At 40.4% G+C, this 14,609-nt stretch overlaps 1 protein-coding gene across 1 annotated transcript in view; it reads right to left on the reverse strand.

Annotated features, from left to right (window-relative positions):
• Positions 1-12,306, reverse strand: part of ADCY1 (adenylate cyclase 1) — a 162,655-nt gene extending 150,349 nt beyond the window's left edge. Inside the window, exon 1 of the mRNA XM_053952726.1 lies at positions 10,545-12,306. Within this exon, the coding sequence (XP_053808701.1) occupies positions 10,545-11,198 (654 nt within the window). The 5' untranslated portion in view covers positions 11,199-12,306. The remainder of the gene's footprint in view (positions 1-10,544) is intronic.
• Positions 12,307-14,609: the final 2,303 nt, after the last annotated feature.

Genomic DNA, 14,609 nt, shown 5'->3' on the forward strand with positions numbered 1-14,609 from the left:
AGAATCACTATTCTTTATATTTCAAAGCATATAGGAATGACAGAGCATTCATCATAGCTAATCCAACCATGGAATTAAAATAGGGTTCAACTCCCAGAGCCCCTGCAGAGACAGCTGATTTACACTAAATCAGCATGGATCAGCAGAGAGATCAGCACAACAGCTTGCAGGGTGTGGTACCAGGAGTCACACAGGACATTCATGAGGGGTAATCCTCACTTTCCAGAGCATAGCACTACAGCTCTGGGATCCATAATACCAGGTGAGAGTAGCACTCAAATCTTTAACAGCCATAACAACCTGCAACAGTGGAAATTTGATCCTGGTAGAGGTTCTGTCTTTTGCATGCTTGTTTGGTCAGAACTTTACACTGCCTTTACTTACTTCCATGTCATTTCACAAACAAACAGATATTGACTTACTATATAGTTCCCATTAAATGATGTACCTGTTTAGTTAAAACATCCTGGGAAGAAATTATTACAGGCAAGAACAATTTTTGACACATCAGATTAATCTCCCTGAAGTGAGATGGTTTTTGACATTTAAAAGTGAAATGAGGCTCAGTCCAACATCCTCCACCTTTGAATGAACAATGATAAACTTACCTCAAAATTAATTTTGCTACATTGTATTTTATACCAATGAAGAAAGAAAGAAAGAAAGAAAGAAAGAAAGAAAGAAAGAAGAAAGAAAGAAAGAAAGAAAGAAAGAAAGAAAGAAAGAAAGAAAGAAAGAAAGAAAGAAAGAAAGAAAGAAGAAAGAAAGAAAGAAAGAAAGAAAGAAAGAAAGAAAGAAGAAAGAAAGAAAGAAAGAAAGAAAGAAAGAAAGAAAGAAAGAAAGAAAGAAGAAAGAAAGAAGAAAGAAAGAAAGAAAGAAAGAAAGAAAGAAAGAAAGAAAGAAAGAAAGAAGAAAGAAAGAAAGAAAGAAAGAAAGAAAGAAAGAAAGAAAGAAAGAAAGAAAGAAAGAAAGAAAGAAAGAAAAAGAAAGAAAGAAAGAAAGAAAGAAAGAAAGAAAGAAAGAAAGAAAGAAAGAACGTCCTTAGAAGGCATAGGCCTCTTTTGAACTTCTTGTGAACAAATTTCATAAGTCCTGCCCGAGCAAAATATTCTTTTCCAGCCTGATGATACTCAAATTAAGGATATATTTTATGTATGTCTCTTTTTAAACTGTGTTTATTAGTGTTACTTCATTTTCTAATTTTGTGTGCATAGATAATTGCTTTCATCTTCTAAGAGGTAATCATAAGGAGATTTATGACAATTGACAAACATTTCTACATTGTAGTGTTTGAATGAGTAACCTATGAAAAAAATCCACAACAGCCAAGTTAAGCACTCCCTAATTTTATATGCTAACCACTGTAAAAAGTTAATTATGTTTACCTCTATGAAGTTGTACCAGAGTATGCACAAACATTTGAACCCAATAATTAACATCTTGCTCCGGAACAAATATATGAAAGGTGATGTTAAAAGTGAAATATTGCTCTATAACATTTTTCATACTAGCCACACATCTTGCAACACACATCTCTGGATGAAAAAGGATTTCTGTAGTTCCTGAACACCGCAGCTAAAGAAGGAACTATCTTGAGGGTTTTTTGGTTTTGGTTTTGTTTTGGTTTTGGTTTTTTTTTTGCACTTTATTGCTCACCTTAGAGCCACACACTAGATCCATATTTCTGGGATTTTTCATTATTTCAAATATTGAAGGAGAAAACAGCTTTTCTGTATATATAAAGTGCTTGGTGATTTTATTTCAGGAATCAGCTCATGTGGTAAATTCATGCAGAATATAAACAGCTGATCAAAGCAGTAACTATGTTGTTTCCTCATATTCCTCTAGATATGTATCTTAAAAATTTGAAGCAAAGCAAATTTCTTCCATGAAAAGTTTCCCAGAGGAAGAAAGTAAGAAAGAAAATCACATAATTTGGAAATTTTGAAAAAAAGAAAAAAAAAATTCCATTCTACTCATTGATAGTCACTCATACCCATCCATCATAGTCCGCCAAAGACAAAGCTCAGCTCAAAAACTTGAATCAGTCTCTTCTGCTTGCACTCTTTCCTCACCTTCCCAAAAGCAAGGGTCCTATAGGAGATAATACTGCCTGAGTTCTTCCTGTCATAAAACACAAACATTTCAAGTCCTCGATTAAATTTTTTTATAACATTATAAATTAATCAGAACATGAAGTGTGTGTGAAGCTATGCCTGTTCCACACTCATAATAGACTTTCTTTCTAACAGTTACTCCCTCTTGATTATTCCCTCTTGACACCACCAAGAACTTACAAGGACAAGAAGCAATGCTTTTCTAGCTCATCTCTGATTTTCCATACATGTCACCTGCATTTAATTATGTTGTATCGCTTTATGGTAACACAAAGAAGAGATGTAAAGCCAGGAATATATGACCTTTTGCATCTGAGAAAGTTAAAGACAATAATGAACTGTGATAGACAGAAATCATTATTTTATGCTAGCTAATGTTTTCTGGAATGGCAAGAGAAGGAATGCACTGCATCTAAACTGACAGAATCAGATAAGATGCTAGAAAGAATATTTCTGTTCTAGTTCATAAGGCCCATGTGAAAAATGCATATTTTATGATTGGCTTTTCGCAAATGTTACAATGAATATTATATGTGTAATGTTGGAAAGTTATGCTGTATTAATTCTCTCAAGTAGTGTGTTGAATGTATTTTTAGGTTATAACACAATGTTAAAATAGAAACTATACTATGAAAGATACTTTTTAACTAGCTCAAGAAAGAGATGAGATAATCAAGGAATTCTTTGCACAAAGATAACAATTACAGAAACCCCTAAATTTTCCAGAGGAGAGGAATTTATGGCTTTCCTTATCAATAGAAACGAACTTCTTCAAGCCTGACTTGGACTCGAAGGCGCCTGGGGATTAACAGAAACTTTTTGACAAGCACCAGACAAATTTCTTGTTTTAAATAAAATATATGCATAATCATGAAGCGTTTTGTATATGCAACAGGCTATTGCTTTTAAGGTTATTCCTTTGTTCACAAGGCACGCTTGTCGTGGCTTAAGTGCCCGAGAGCATCTGGACATCTGTAATTCTTTGCTTTTTATTGTCTTGTAATTGTTCTATCTATAATTTTTTATTACTCTAATTGTATTACTATTTTTATAACCATTTTATTATTATTAAACTTTATAAATTTTAAAAACCAAGTGATGGGCATTTTTCACACCTGTGTACAGACAAGCACACATTCAGGGCTGTGCTTAAAGGAGATGAAAAGAAATTGAAATCTGCACTACCTAGTTGTTATATTACACTGGTTCTGTCTAGCAAAGCATTGCACTATGCTAATAACTGAGGGAAATAAAATGGGGAAAATATTTAGAAGCCTGAATGGTAGAACATATCAAGAGCAACTACTCCCTACAATTAACATTTTCTCATAGGGGTTTAGCTTTGAATATATCCAAAATAACATGTTCAGAAAAAAAAGAAATTAAGGAAGAAAGGAGTAGAAACCCTTGATAACTTATCCCATAGAACCACCAAAAATCTTTAACCCCAAATTGGCAGGCCCTGAGCTCAGAGCTGCACAAACACTGAACACTTCGTGAAAACTACTTTTCCACACAGTAAGCATGTAAGTTAAATACGGTCCATAATTACTAATATTACATGCAACGTTTTGCTATAAACTAGGGTCTAGGCAACAACATTTTACCATTTTGAAATGAAAACACCCTTGGGCTCACTTTAATAACATTAAAATAATAGCAGTAGCAATACATGTGGAGACAGTCTAAACCACGCACGTTAAAAAGGAATGCAACCATATAGACCTGTAATACTGTATTGCCATTGCTCTTACTGTATTGCTACTGCTATATAAAAGTTATAGTAAGTTATGTTATATATGTATAATTGGTGCAGTTGGGGTTATATGTAATAAGTTATAGTTATAAATGTTATACACTGTAGCCACAAAATGTTTTAGAGTTACTAGAAAAACCAAGGCAAAAGGAAATTCGCAGATTAAGTTACCAGGCACCTAATTAGCATTTTAAAAGCCCTAGCCAGCAGAAAACAATGACCGCAAAAAGCTGGCTATTAAGTCACACCTAAGGGAATCACGGGCAGGTGGGGTCGAGGCCGGGACGCAGACTCAACACCAGGAGGGAAGACAAGGAGGGGGACATCTGGATTCATCACTAGCTGATGATCTACTGCTCAGAAGACATCAGCGGCCAAAATGCCTTCTCTGTGAGAGAAGACTGCATGAATATGCAGCTTGCCACAATGACTTATAGCCAAAGGCGGAATAAAAAGTATAAAAACCCTCTGCAGAAGTACAGTGGGGTGCAAAAACTCAAAGGAGGCACTGACTCTGTCGGGCTCCGTTTCCAGAGCTGCTCTGTAGACTGTGGGCTGACCCAACCGAGCTGCGGTTGGGGAAATTCGAACTCTAAATTGTTACACGATTGCAAAATAAATTTATGGTATTAATTAATTCAGATTGGCTTGTCTCTATTTACAACAGTTATGCACTAACTTTGCAAGGCCTCCAGACTGAGACATAGCAGACTTTTTTCTGGGCTAAAAGTTTATCTTCTCAGGCTGATTTTTTTTTTAACTTCTGTGCACATTGTTTTACCTGGTTTATACATTTTCCCCTAATTGACCAGATCTCTCTAGTTCATTTATGTTACTTTTGTTTATCTTTGTATGTTAGCACAACAGTTTTATGACTAAAACATAACACTGCACTATGCAGAAATGTAGGCTTATGGAAACACAGTGCAGACCTTGAGAAGGCGACACACAGGACATGGTGTAGAGTACAAGCATGGGATTACAAAAGGTGCAGCATAGACTTAGTATTGAAGACAACACCCATAGCTATAAAAAAGACTCCCCAATGGTCAGTTAAAGAAATGTGAACATGGAGATAACCAGATCTGGTATTAGTTGTAACAAAGGGAACAAAGAACAAGTATTTAACAAACATTAAAAAAAACTATTTTAAAAATTTGGATGAAACATGGTGCTGTGGAACAACAAAGGAAGAGAAATTAATATATCAACGTCAGCATGAACATCCCCTTCCTTCCTGTGAAAGACTCCAGATGCTGCCAATGTAAGCAACACTACCAGCGGAATTAAAGACACCACTCTTAGAACTTGGAGAAGAGAAGAAGGAAGAGCCTAACATCAAAGAAAGTGGGTAGAAACTGAGTGTATAACAGTATTAGCTTGTTTTCTAATTATTATTTTTTAATACTTTTTTGAATAGAAGCCCTCCTTTTCTTCGGTAATAATGGGATCTTGCCTATTAATAACAACTAAACTTCTCAGATAAACTGTTATTGACTATGTCTCCAAGTCACATGATTATTGACAGTTTCTCAAAGGCTTCTTGTTTCTCAAGCATGCAGAACCATCAGCATGCTGTTAATTTTTGGAAACCCACAAAGAGTAGCAATGTCAGCAATCTGCAGATGCAGGAAGCCAGGATCATAATAATCTCTATGTGAACAAAGATTCTGAACTCTACATTCCATAGAAAATCCTACACTTCAGCCCCTAGATAAAATGACTGTGGTCAAGACCTGGCAAAGCCTATGCCACAAATTAAGAAACTACTTTGATTAGAAAGGAATAAAACACCTGAAACTCCCCAAATTTTTAACAATCCTTCAATATGGACTAAATATGAAATGAAAATTAGAGTTACATACAGATATTGAGAAACTCTAAAAACAGTGTTCCCCATCTTTGGAAAGAGAGGAAAATAGTGAATTCAAACAGATTATTAGTGGATAGATATGTCTGAATTCTAGAGAATATTATAGAGAATATAATTCTAGAGATATTCTTGATACTAGTATTTAAAAAACATCACAAAGAATGTACTAGTAGAGTCTCTCACCATATTTTATATGCATGAAGGAGAAAAACAGAATTTTGCACTGAATAATAATGGCAATGGAGCTGAGCTGTCTTTGATTTACAAGCCCTTTTATTAGGCTACTAGATTCTGCCTACGTGAGAGACAAAGGTGTGGAGATTATCAGTTCTGTCAGTTATGTGTTCATTAATTTTCTTTTAAACGCTAGCAGAAATCAGATTAACTTTGTCATAACAATTCCTTGTGATATTCTATAATACTATCACACTAACCTGCAAATAATTACGATTATAAAATAAACTTTTAAGTAATAAATTAATTATTCAAAACAAATTATACCAATTTCCTCCCATTATCCTTTACACAGCCTTTCTAATCCCAACTAAAATTTCTGGTACTTGCTGAATCCATAGAAGTGCTATCATACATATAAATAAATATGTACATAAAATCAGTTTTAAATGCAGGCAAAAAAAAAAAAAATAAACAACAAAAAAAGACAAATCAAACAAACTAACTGAAACCTACATTTTTTTCACCACACTTCTGAAAAAAATTTTGTGCTAGTTTATGAGAGCACTATTCTTCTGCTCTTTATTACTCATGTTGTAATTCTGGGTTTTTTTCTGAAATATTTGCTCTTTCATAAAGACTTCTGTGATATGTTAAGGTACTTTGGTGGTGTATGATTTGGTTTTTAATTTTCTGGAATATATTTTTTAAAAAAGGGAACTAAAATATTTAGAGGGCCAAAAAAAGTTATTTAATGATAAGACATGAAACAATGCATATGCCACCACTGAGTAATTTCTATGAGCAGCCTTTGCCTTCCTTACTCCATCTGGTCCTCATGTCTCTAACACCCACTTGCTGCATTACAATAAAAATTATAATAAGATCCTTTGGGTAGGATTCTGTATTTCTGTAAGGGCTCTGAAGCACCTAACATATATCTGGAATCTGTAGAGGGAAAAAAAAAAAAAAAAAAAGAAAGAAAAAAGGAGAAAAAAGTCCAAGCTTTTAAAACTTCATTTGTAGGTTCAGCCATCTGTGGATACATTGTCACCTTATATGGTATGGCAGAAGCATTTTGTTCCATTATTCCGAAGGAAAGGAGAGGGTCCAACTAACATGATCAATAAGCTATTGGTTATATATACCACTTACATCCTTATCACAATGTCAGATAAGGCATGCAATATCAGCTGTGTAGTCAGCATGTCTTTGACATGATCTCAAATGGGATCAAGATTGTTCCCAAGTACTTTGGTACTTTGCATATTTTTTAGATTGGACTTTATATATATATAAATTATTACTATATTTCTATTTAGAAATGAGCAGGATATATTAGTACATTGGAACCTTTCATTTAATGAAAAAAACACTTACTGAGTGGCAAGTTCTGTCACATTACTCCCCTGACTCTCATTACCTCCCTGTACTTGCTTTCCTGCTCTCCTTTTGCCTTTATACATACCTATGCCTCACCTCTGACATGGCATGGCATGGCATGGCACGGCATGATCTCCTTTTGCCTTTATACATACCTATGCCTCACCTCTGACATGGCATGGCATGGCATGGCACGGCATGATCTCCACAGACAATACTGTGCTGTCAGAAAACTGTCACTTGCAAATTAAATGTGTTTTACTCAATAGAAGTCATGACAAACTTCTGCCAAAATAAGCATTGGTTTTACTATGTAGAGAATTTGTACATTTAAAAGAATGCAAGTCTTAAGCATGCCATGGGGCACACTCAGGTTCTGACCTGGCACTAATGCATTTAGTGAGGCTTTTGGCATTCAAAGATTTGCAAATGGAGATTCCTCAGACTTTGTGAAATAGAAGATGTGCATCTAAATCTCACTTTGGAAAAAATCCCTTAACTTAGCTATGCCTGTTTTTTAATGGGTTGAACTTGAAACAATATGAACTATTTGGTCGTGCTGACCAATTTCCAGTTTAATGTCAATGGAAGTTACTAGATCTGCAGTCTCCTAAAGCTCAGGCTAAACAAAAATAAAATTTATTTCCAAGTTGGTTCTCTGCCTGAATCACAAAAAAATCAAAGAGGTCTTTAACAGAATACCAATCTCAGTGATTGGTGCAGGTGTTTCTGCAATTTTGGATACTTCAGATATCTGCTCAAAAATTTAAATTCATCCACTTGCTTGGGGCTAGGAAGCAAGGGGTTGGGAAACAGAACAGAGCCTTTCATGCTACTGCAGCTTTGCACAGAGCAGTCCTGCTTCCCTGACATATCAACTGCATGCTGTGTGTACAAGCATGGGGGCCATCATGATAATATCCGGTGTCTGGGAAGCAGACCCCAGTCACAAGGAAAAGTCCATTCTAGCCCTTAAAAAAAAGGTTCAGCTACTCTCAGGCCAAGCAAATAAAATTCAGATGATGCAGTCTTTACATATCTTTAAACTTCCAACCATTGCAAAGTTGTTCTTTGGAAAAGCAAAAAACTTCTTTGTAAGGGAAAAGTCCCTTCCATACATGGAGATGGCCTTCAAATCAGAAGACTTACTCCTTGCCAATATGCCACAAATCAGTGTGCATTTCTGTATGACACAAGTTCACAGACCAGTTTTAATTGCCTGACTCTGAGCTGGTTTCTGCCTCCTGTTATCAGTAAAGCATACTGCTTTGGAGACTGCATACAAACCACTGAAATTACTCTGGTTGGAGGAGATGGTGATGAAGAAGAAACACAGACATACATCATAGGTTAGTCAATGATTTCTGTGCATTTTCAAGCCAGTTTCTTGCCTGATGAATAACTGAGTTAAACTAGTGTGAAGGGAGAGAGACAGAAGATTATTTCTCTTCAAAATGTTGTACATTCATGACCTTGGTTAGATAATTTAGCGAGCAGACATTATTGTCATCTTCTTTATGTTACTCATCTAGAAGAGCAGATGCCACACTAAGCTGCAGCTTGGCATCAAGGAAAGTCTGCCTGTGTGTCGGGGTAGCCAGGACAGCCTGGACTCCCATAAGGACTAATTGGTACTCCAATAAAAAGAGCTATCTTCAGCCTATTCAAACAGAATATTCTAGTGTTTTTGACATGCTTCCAGATGCTTTTTAGGGCGGGTCCTCTCAGAGCTCCTGCATTTTATCAGCTCTCCCTCTCATGGAAACTCTAAATCACATATTTAAAAATAGACCATCAGATTATCTGGGTAAATCATAAAGCTCAGCTTATCTCTCTCTTCCCCTTCAAAATATACAATTTATTTTGTCCACCAGCTCAGCAGCATGAAGCCATCAATAATCCTGTTTGTCTCAGTGTAACCCCACTCAGTGATTGTCCCTGTGTGTCTCTATTCTGTGCATGCCTATCACCCTGGGGTGTGTGTGTCTGTGTGGGCACTGAAGAAGGATCCAGGAATTCACAATTCTGGGCACAGAGGTGTACAGTCCTGTATTTATGCCCATGTCAACTGTGTACGTCCTAGCATCACAACACTTATGGAGAATAATACCAGCATTTTGCAGAAGTAATGTACTAAGTACTTCAATTATGCATTAAATTGTTTAACACCAACCTGGACGACAGAAGCCACGTGCTTCTCCTGATGGCAGGCATAATCAATGCGTGCAAGGAAGGACACAAACATTTTTCAATTCCTCTTTCCCAGTGGTTCACACGCACCACGTAATAGAGCCTTCAGTGGCAAACCCCGACTGCCAGCCCACACGTTTCCAGGCATCTCCTCATCCACCTCCCCCTGCCAGCCCGACTGCCAGCCCACACGTTTCCAGGCACCTCCTCATCCACCTCCCCCTGCCAGTGCGGCCCATCAGGCCACGAGAGTCGGAGAAAGCCCTGCAGGGATATAAATAGCTCCTCGGGGGAGGAGGGGAGAGTGCAGCAGCATGTTTCTAAATATTCTTGCTGCAGAGGGAGGTTTTGATGGATTAATTCAGAGGAGAAAGGGAATCGCTAGGAAGTTCACTGCCACAGCAGGTAATGTCTGTGGAAAGAGGGCAGCAGCTGCCCTGTGGAAGCTGAAGGGGGAATGCTCCGCTGTCTGGGAGAGCAGCGAGGTGGGGTTCCTATTTCGAGTGCCCCACCTATTTCAAATCGTTTCCTCAGAGTACCCCCGCAGATGGGCTGTGTATAGGTAGGAACGTCCCACGGCTGAGACAGCGAGGATACGAACCAAGTCGGTGGAGGTCTTATTACCTCACGCAGTTTATCGTCTGTGCCAAGTTTGAACAGAGCCAGATGATGTTACTGGTGCGCGCTGTATTGCACTGACTGTGCATGAGGTGCTCTTGAGCTTGCCCCATGAGTGGGGCACGGTAGCGCTGGCTTCCCTGCCCTGTCCCCGGTTTTCCTTGGAGTGACAAAGCCGAGAGGTTCCGTCTCCCCAGAGCCGCTCTATCCCCCCCCCCCCCCCCCCCCCCCCCCCCCCCACCTCCCGGAAACTTTCGAGAACTACAAACACAGACGCCTGAAGCACAGGTACGCGCTCGCCCCTTCCCCTCAGCCGGGGCACTCCTCAGCCGCCGCCCGGGGCCGCTCCGCGCCTCTCCTATCTCCCTCCCCCTCGGCGGGCCGGCACCGCGCGGCTCTGCGGTTCTGCAGCGCCCGGCCCGGCCTCTCTCACCGTCCTCCAGAGCCTCTGCCGCTTGGCACTGACGGAAGTGGCGGTGACGATGAGGTGGGAGACGGACACCACCAGCCCGAAGACGATGGCCAGCAGCGTCCGGACGGGAAGCAGCGAGTAGGAAACGAAGGTTACCAGCATGAGCTGCCACATGCCCTGCTCGGGGGCGCTGGGCGGCTCCATGCCGTAGGCTCCGAGAGAGAAGGGGCAGCAGAGGAAGGAGAAGGTGAAGCTGAAGAGCAAAGTGAGCTTGACGATCTGCTGCAGCTGGGTGACCTGCAGGTACTTGACATTGGTGACGATGAAAAGGGAGAGGAAGATGATGCAGTGCACCGGGTGCGAACCTTTGGAGATGGTCAGGCTGGGGCCGGAGAGCAGCTCCACCAGGGCTAGGCTGGCGGTGAGCACGATGAGGACGGCCAGTGCCTTGAGGGTGGACGTCTGCTCTAGCTTCAGGTTGTAACTCTGGAAGAGAGCCTCCAGCTCCTTGCAGTCAAACTCGTCCTCGCAGGTGATGGCATCCAGCAGCAGCAAGGGAGGGGGGTCCCCTAACCCGGCTCCCGCTCCTGACGCCGCGGCAGCCGGCAGGGAGCAGCAGCAGTGGCAGCATTTCTTCCTCTTGGTCTCGACTTTCTGAAACGGTATTTCCTCCATGTCAGTGCCATTCATAAACCCGGGGAAGAAATGATCCTCCAGGTGTCCCCCGCTGCCGCTTTGCCACTTCGCCGCTCATAGAAGAGAGGGGGCTGCGCGCAGGAGCCGCGGCCACTCGCCCACCGGCAGTCCCCGCCGCTCCGCGGACGCGGGTCCCGGGAGCACCCGCTAGCCGCCCTCCACAACCCGCAACGGCAGCCGCCCCCTTCGCTGCCACCCAGGAGCCGGGGGTGGTTGGGACGGCGGGAGGAGAGTCTCACTCGCGTTAACGTGCCAACCTTCCTGCCTGCAGTCTCGCTTTCCCTTCCACCCTCCTCCTCCTACTCCTCCTCCCCTGGTGCTCCAGGGATGTTAATCTCCTAATGACACTAAAACACCAACCAAAGGTTTGGAATCAAACAGAGGGAGGCGTAGGGGCAAAGGGTGGGTGGAAGATCAGAAAAGGGGAGACGGGGATAATCAAAAGGCGGCTTTCCCTTCAGATAACGCTATTTTGGGGAGCGGGAGCTACAGAAGAAAGCAAACGGGCTCCCGTGAGGTGGGAAATATTAAAAAAAATAAAATAGCAACTAGGGGAGAAAAAAAATTAATTCGAGCCAGGCGTGTGGAGATAAAGTGCTGCAGATGGGCCGGAAAGAAAGCAGGAGGCAGGGAATGGCAGGGCAATTCCCCTCCCCAGGTCCGAGAGCATCTCACCGGAGCTGGGGGTTGAGAAGCACCTGCGCACCGATCGCTTGGAAAGCTGGACACGTCCCCACCAGGGCTCCGCGACTCGGGAGCGGCGGGGTGGCCCGCCGCCCCACTAAACGCCCGGCGTTCCCTCTGCCGGGCTCCCGGGGGTCGCTGGCATCGGCCGATGGCTGACAGCCCCGTGCTACCCGCCTTCCCTGGCAGCTATTCATATATATATGTAGATGCATAGGTACAGATATATAGAGATACACACACACACATACATACATATATACATATATATGTGCGTGTGTATGTGTGTGTGTGTGTATATAAAAATATACAAAATCGACATATGAAAACATAGAAGTACATGTAAATATAAATACAATTGAAATATGTAAATTTATATATGTGTGTGTGTTTATATAGATTAATCCTGCTTCCTTTCAGAAATAAAGTCGTATCTGACTGAAATAAATATTCTGATGTTACTTGTTTTTGCCTAGCTCTGAAGCAGTGGGAGAAAGTGTAGTGAATGAGAAAATTTTCAGGAAAACACACTTCTGTGAGCACTTCTGCCTCTCTGGTAGTACAAATCAGTCAGTGGCTGTGGAGGATTACTCTTATGACAGGAGTTGAATATCACCCCACTCAAAATTGAACTTCGTGCCTCATCAAGAACTTGGATGTGTTTTAGAAAAAAAGCCTCTAGTTCTGCCTATAATGCTGCTATCAGATATTACCAAGTTGCCACAAAAGAATACACTTCAATATGCTTTTTTGTAATCATTGCCTCTAATTTTGGGATTATAAAACTGATTTCAAACTCACCAAAGAGTAGGCAAAGGACACCAGTGTTTCTTTTTGGTTTGGGTCAAGGACTTGTAAGATTCAAGTCTAGGAAAATGTCAAAATAGAAGACTAAGGTTATTAACATTTGGCTTTTCAAAGGCAGGGCAGGGATACTTTCCAGAATCAAAACAAAATCCTACTATCATGCATAGGTTGAAGAACTAATCACTGATTTTTGCATCAGTGATGTCAGATTCTGGTCCCAGATTTGGGCTGAAGATTGTTAAGATCAACAGTAGGCAGGGATTCTTCTTGTTATGGCTGTGAATTATGTTGGCACTTCACTTCTGGATAGTAAAGTAGCATTAAAAATTTCTCAGATATATAATCTAAGGCAACATATTTTTTATATTAGTATTTTAATATTTGATGTTAGTCCATGCCCTACAGACTCAGTATGCAGTAATTCTTTTGAATCTGGACAGACCTGATCAGGAAAAGAGAATTAATTGACATTGCTGGTGTTTGTGTATTACAGATTCAAAATATTCCACACTTGAGACAATGACTGTTACTTTCTCTGTGTTCATAGGAAGCAACTCATGGTGGTTTCCTAGACTGTGACTTAGACCCTCAAACGCTGCAGAACTGTAAATGCAGCTGATATTTAGACTTCCGTAACAGCCTTTCAGAGGTAAGTAAAGGGGTTGGATTTGCTGGCCTGAGTACTGGAAACAGGAAGAGATGTTTAGCTGAAATGAAATTAAATCTGCCATTTAAAAAGAGGCTTCCTTTATTTTGTGGGATCTCTAGTGTGTTTGAAAAGTTTAACAAATTAATATCCTTATTCACTTTGGTGCATAAATTAACTTTGGTCACACATATATTAGATAAACACATACTGTTGCGTTTTTACCTGTCCTCAGCTTTCTTCTGACCTCATATATCCTGAGGGATAAACTAATATTTCACATCTCACAAAGTATAAGAGGTGGCACTGAGTTGCCCAGTCCTAGGAGCTATTCACTGAAAGAGTTGTCACACTAGCAGTTATCATTTCTTTCTTTTGGCTCTCAGCTTGCTGCTGAGGAAATGGAAGGTGAGTGATTCCCTACAGGGTACCCTGTGGTTTAGATTATTTTCATGGTTCTTACAGCCTCAGGCTGGGTTAGTTAGTACATACATAAAGCAGAGAAAGATGGTGCATGTGAAACCATTCATTCTTGCTAGGTCAAGGGGAAGCAGTGAACTGTTGAAGCTTCATCTTCCTTAGACACTCTAGGAGTATGGAAATGCCATAGAGTGATTAATGAAACTCTGCCATCCTTTACACACTGTTTCACATCACAGGGCAAATACTTCACCATACCCTCCATAGTGAGGAGCCCAAATTTTAGCACCTCATGTCACAAATACAAACAGGAAACCTCAAAGCCATTGTCTGAGACAGACATATTATTAAAGCAAATAACCAGCTTAAAACTGCTGCAATGCACTTGACACAGGACCATATTTTCTGACTTATATGTTGTAGAGGACAGTAAATCTAAAATACTTTAAATATTCCTGGGGTTTTTGAACTATAAACAACACTTTTTGGACTGTAGTATACTTCTGGCTCATTTTTAAGAAAGATATGATGTTGGGTTTGACAGTTATTGCCCCCAAAATTCTGGATGTTGGCCAGAATCAAGTCAGTTCTTCCTTTTGTATGATCTTGCATTTGTAATCAGACTACTCTGGAAATGAATGTAGTATTGAGAGGAAAGAGTGATTAGAGTCCAGCTTTATCATCTTTAGACCCGCAAAACCTATCTGCTTTTCATTTTTTTTCCTGAGAGGCAAACTGTCTTGGTTGTTTGAGTCACTGGAAGTGAAAAATGTTTTTTATGGAGAGTCAGGCAGTATATGGATCTAGGTTACACTAAATACAAGTCTCACTGC

This window comes from Vidua chalybeata, chromosome 1 (genome assembly GCF_026979565.1).
Source record: "Vidua chalybeata isolate OUT-0048 chromosome 1, bVidCha1 merged haplotype, whole genome shotgun sequence".
Taxonomy (NCBI): Eukaryota; Metazoa; Chordata; class Aves; order Passeriformes; family Viduidae; genus Vidua; species Vidua chalybeata.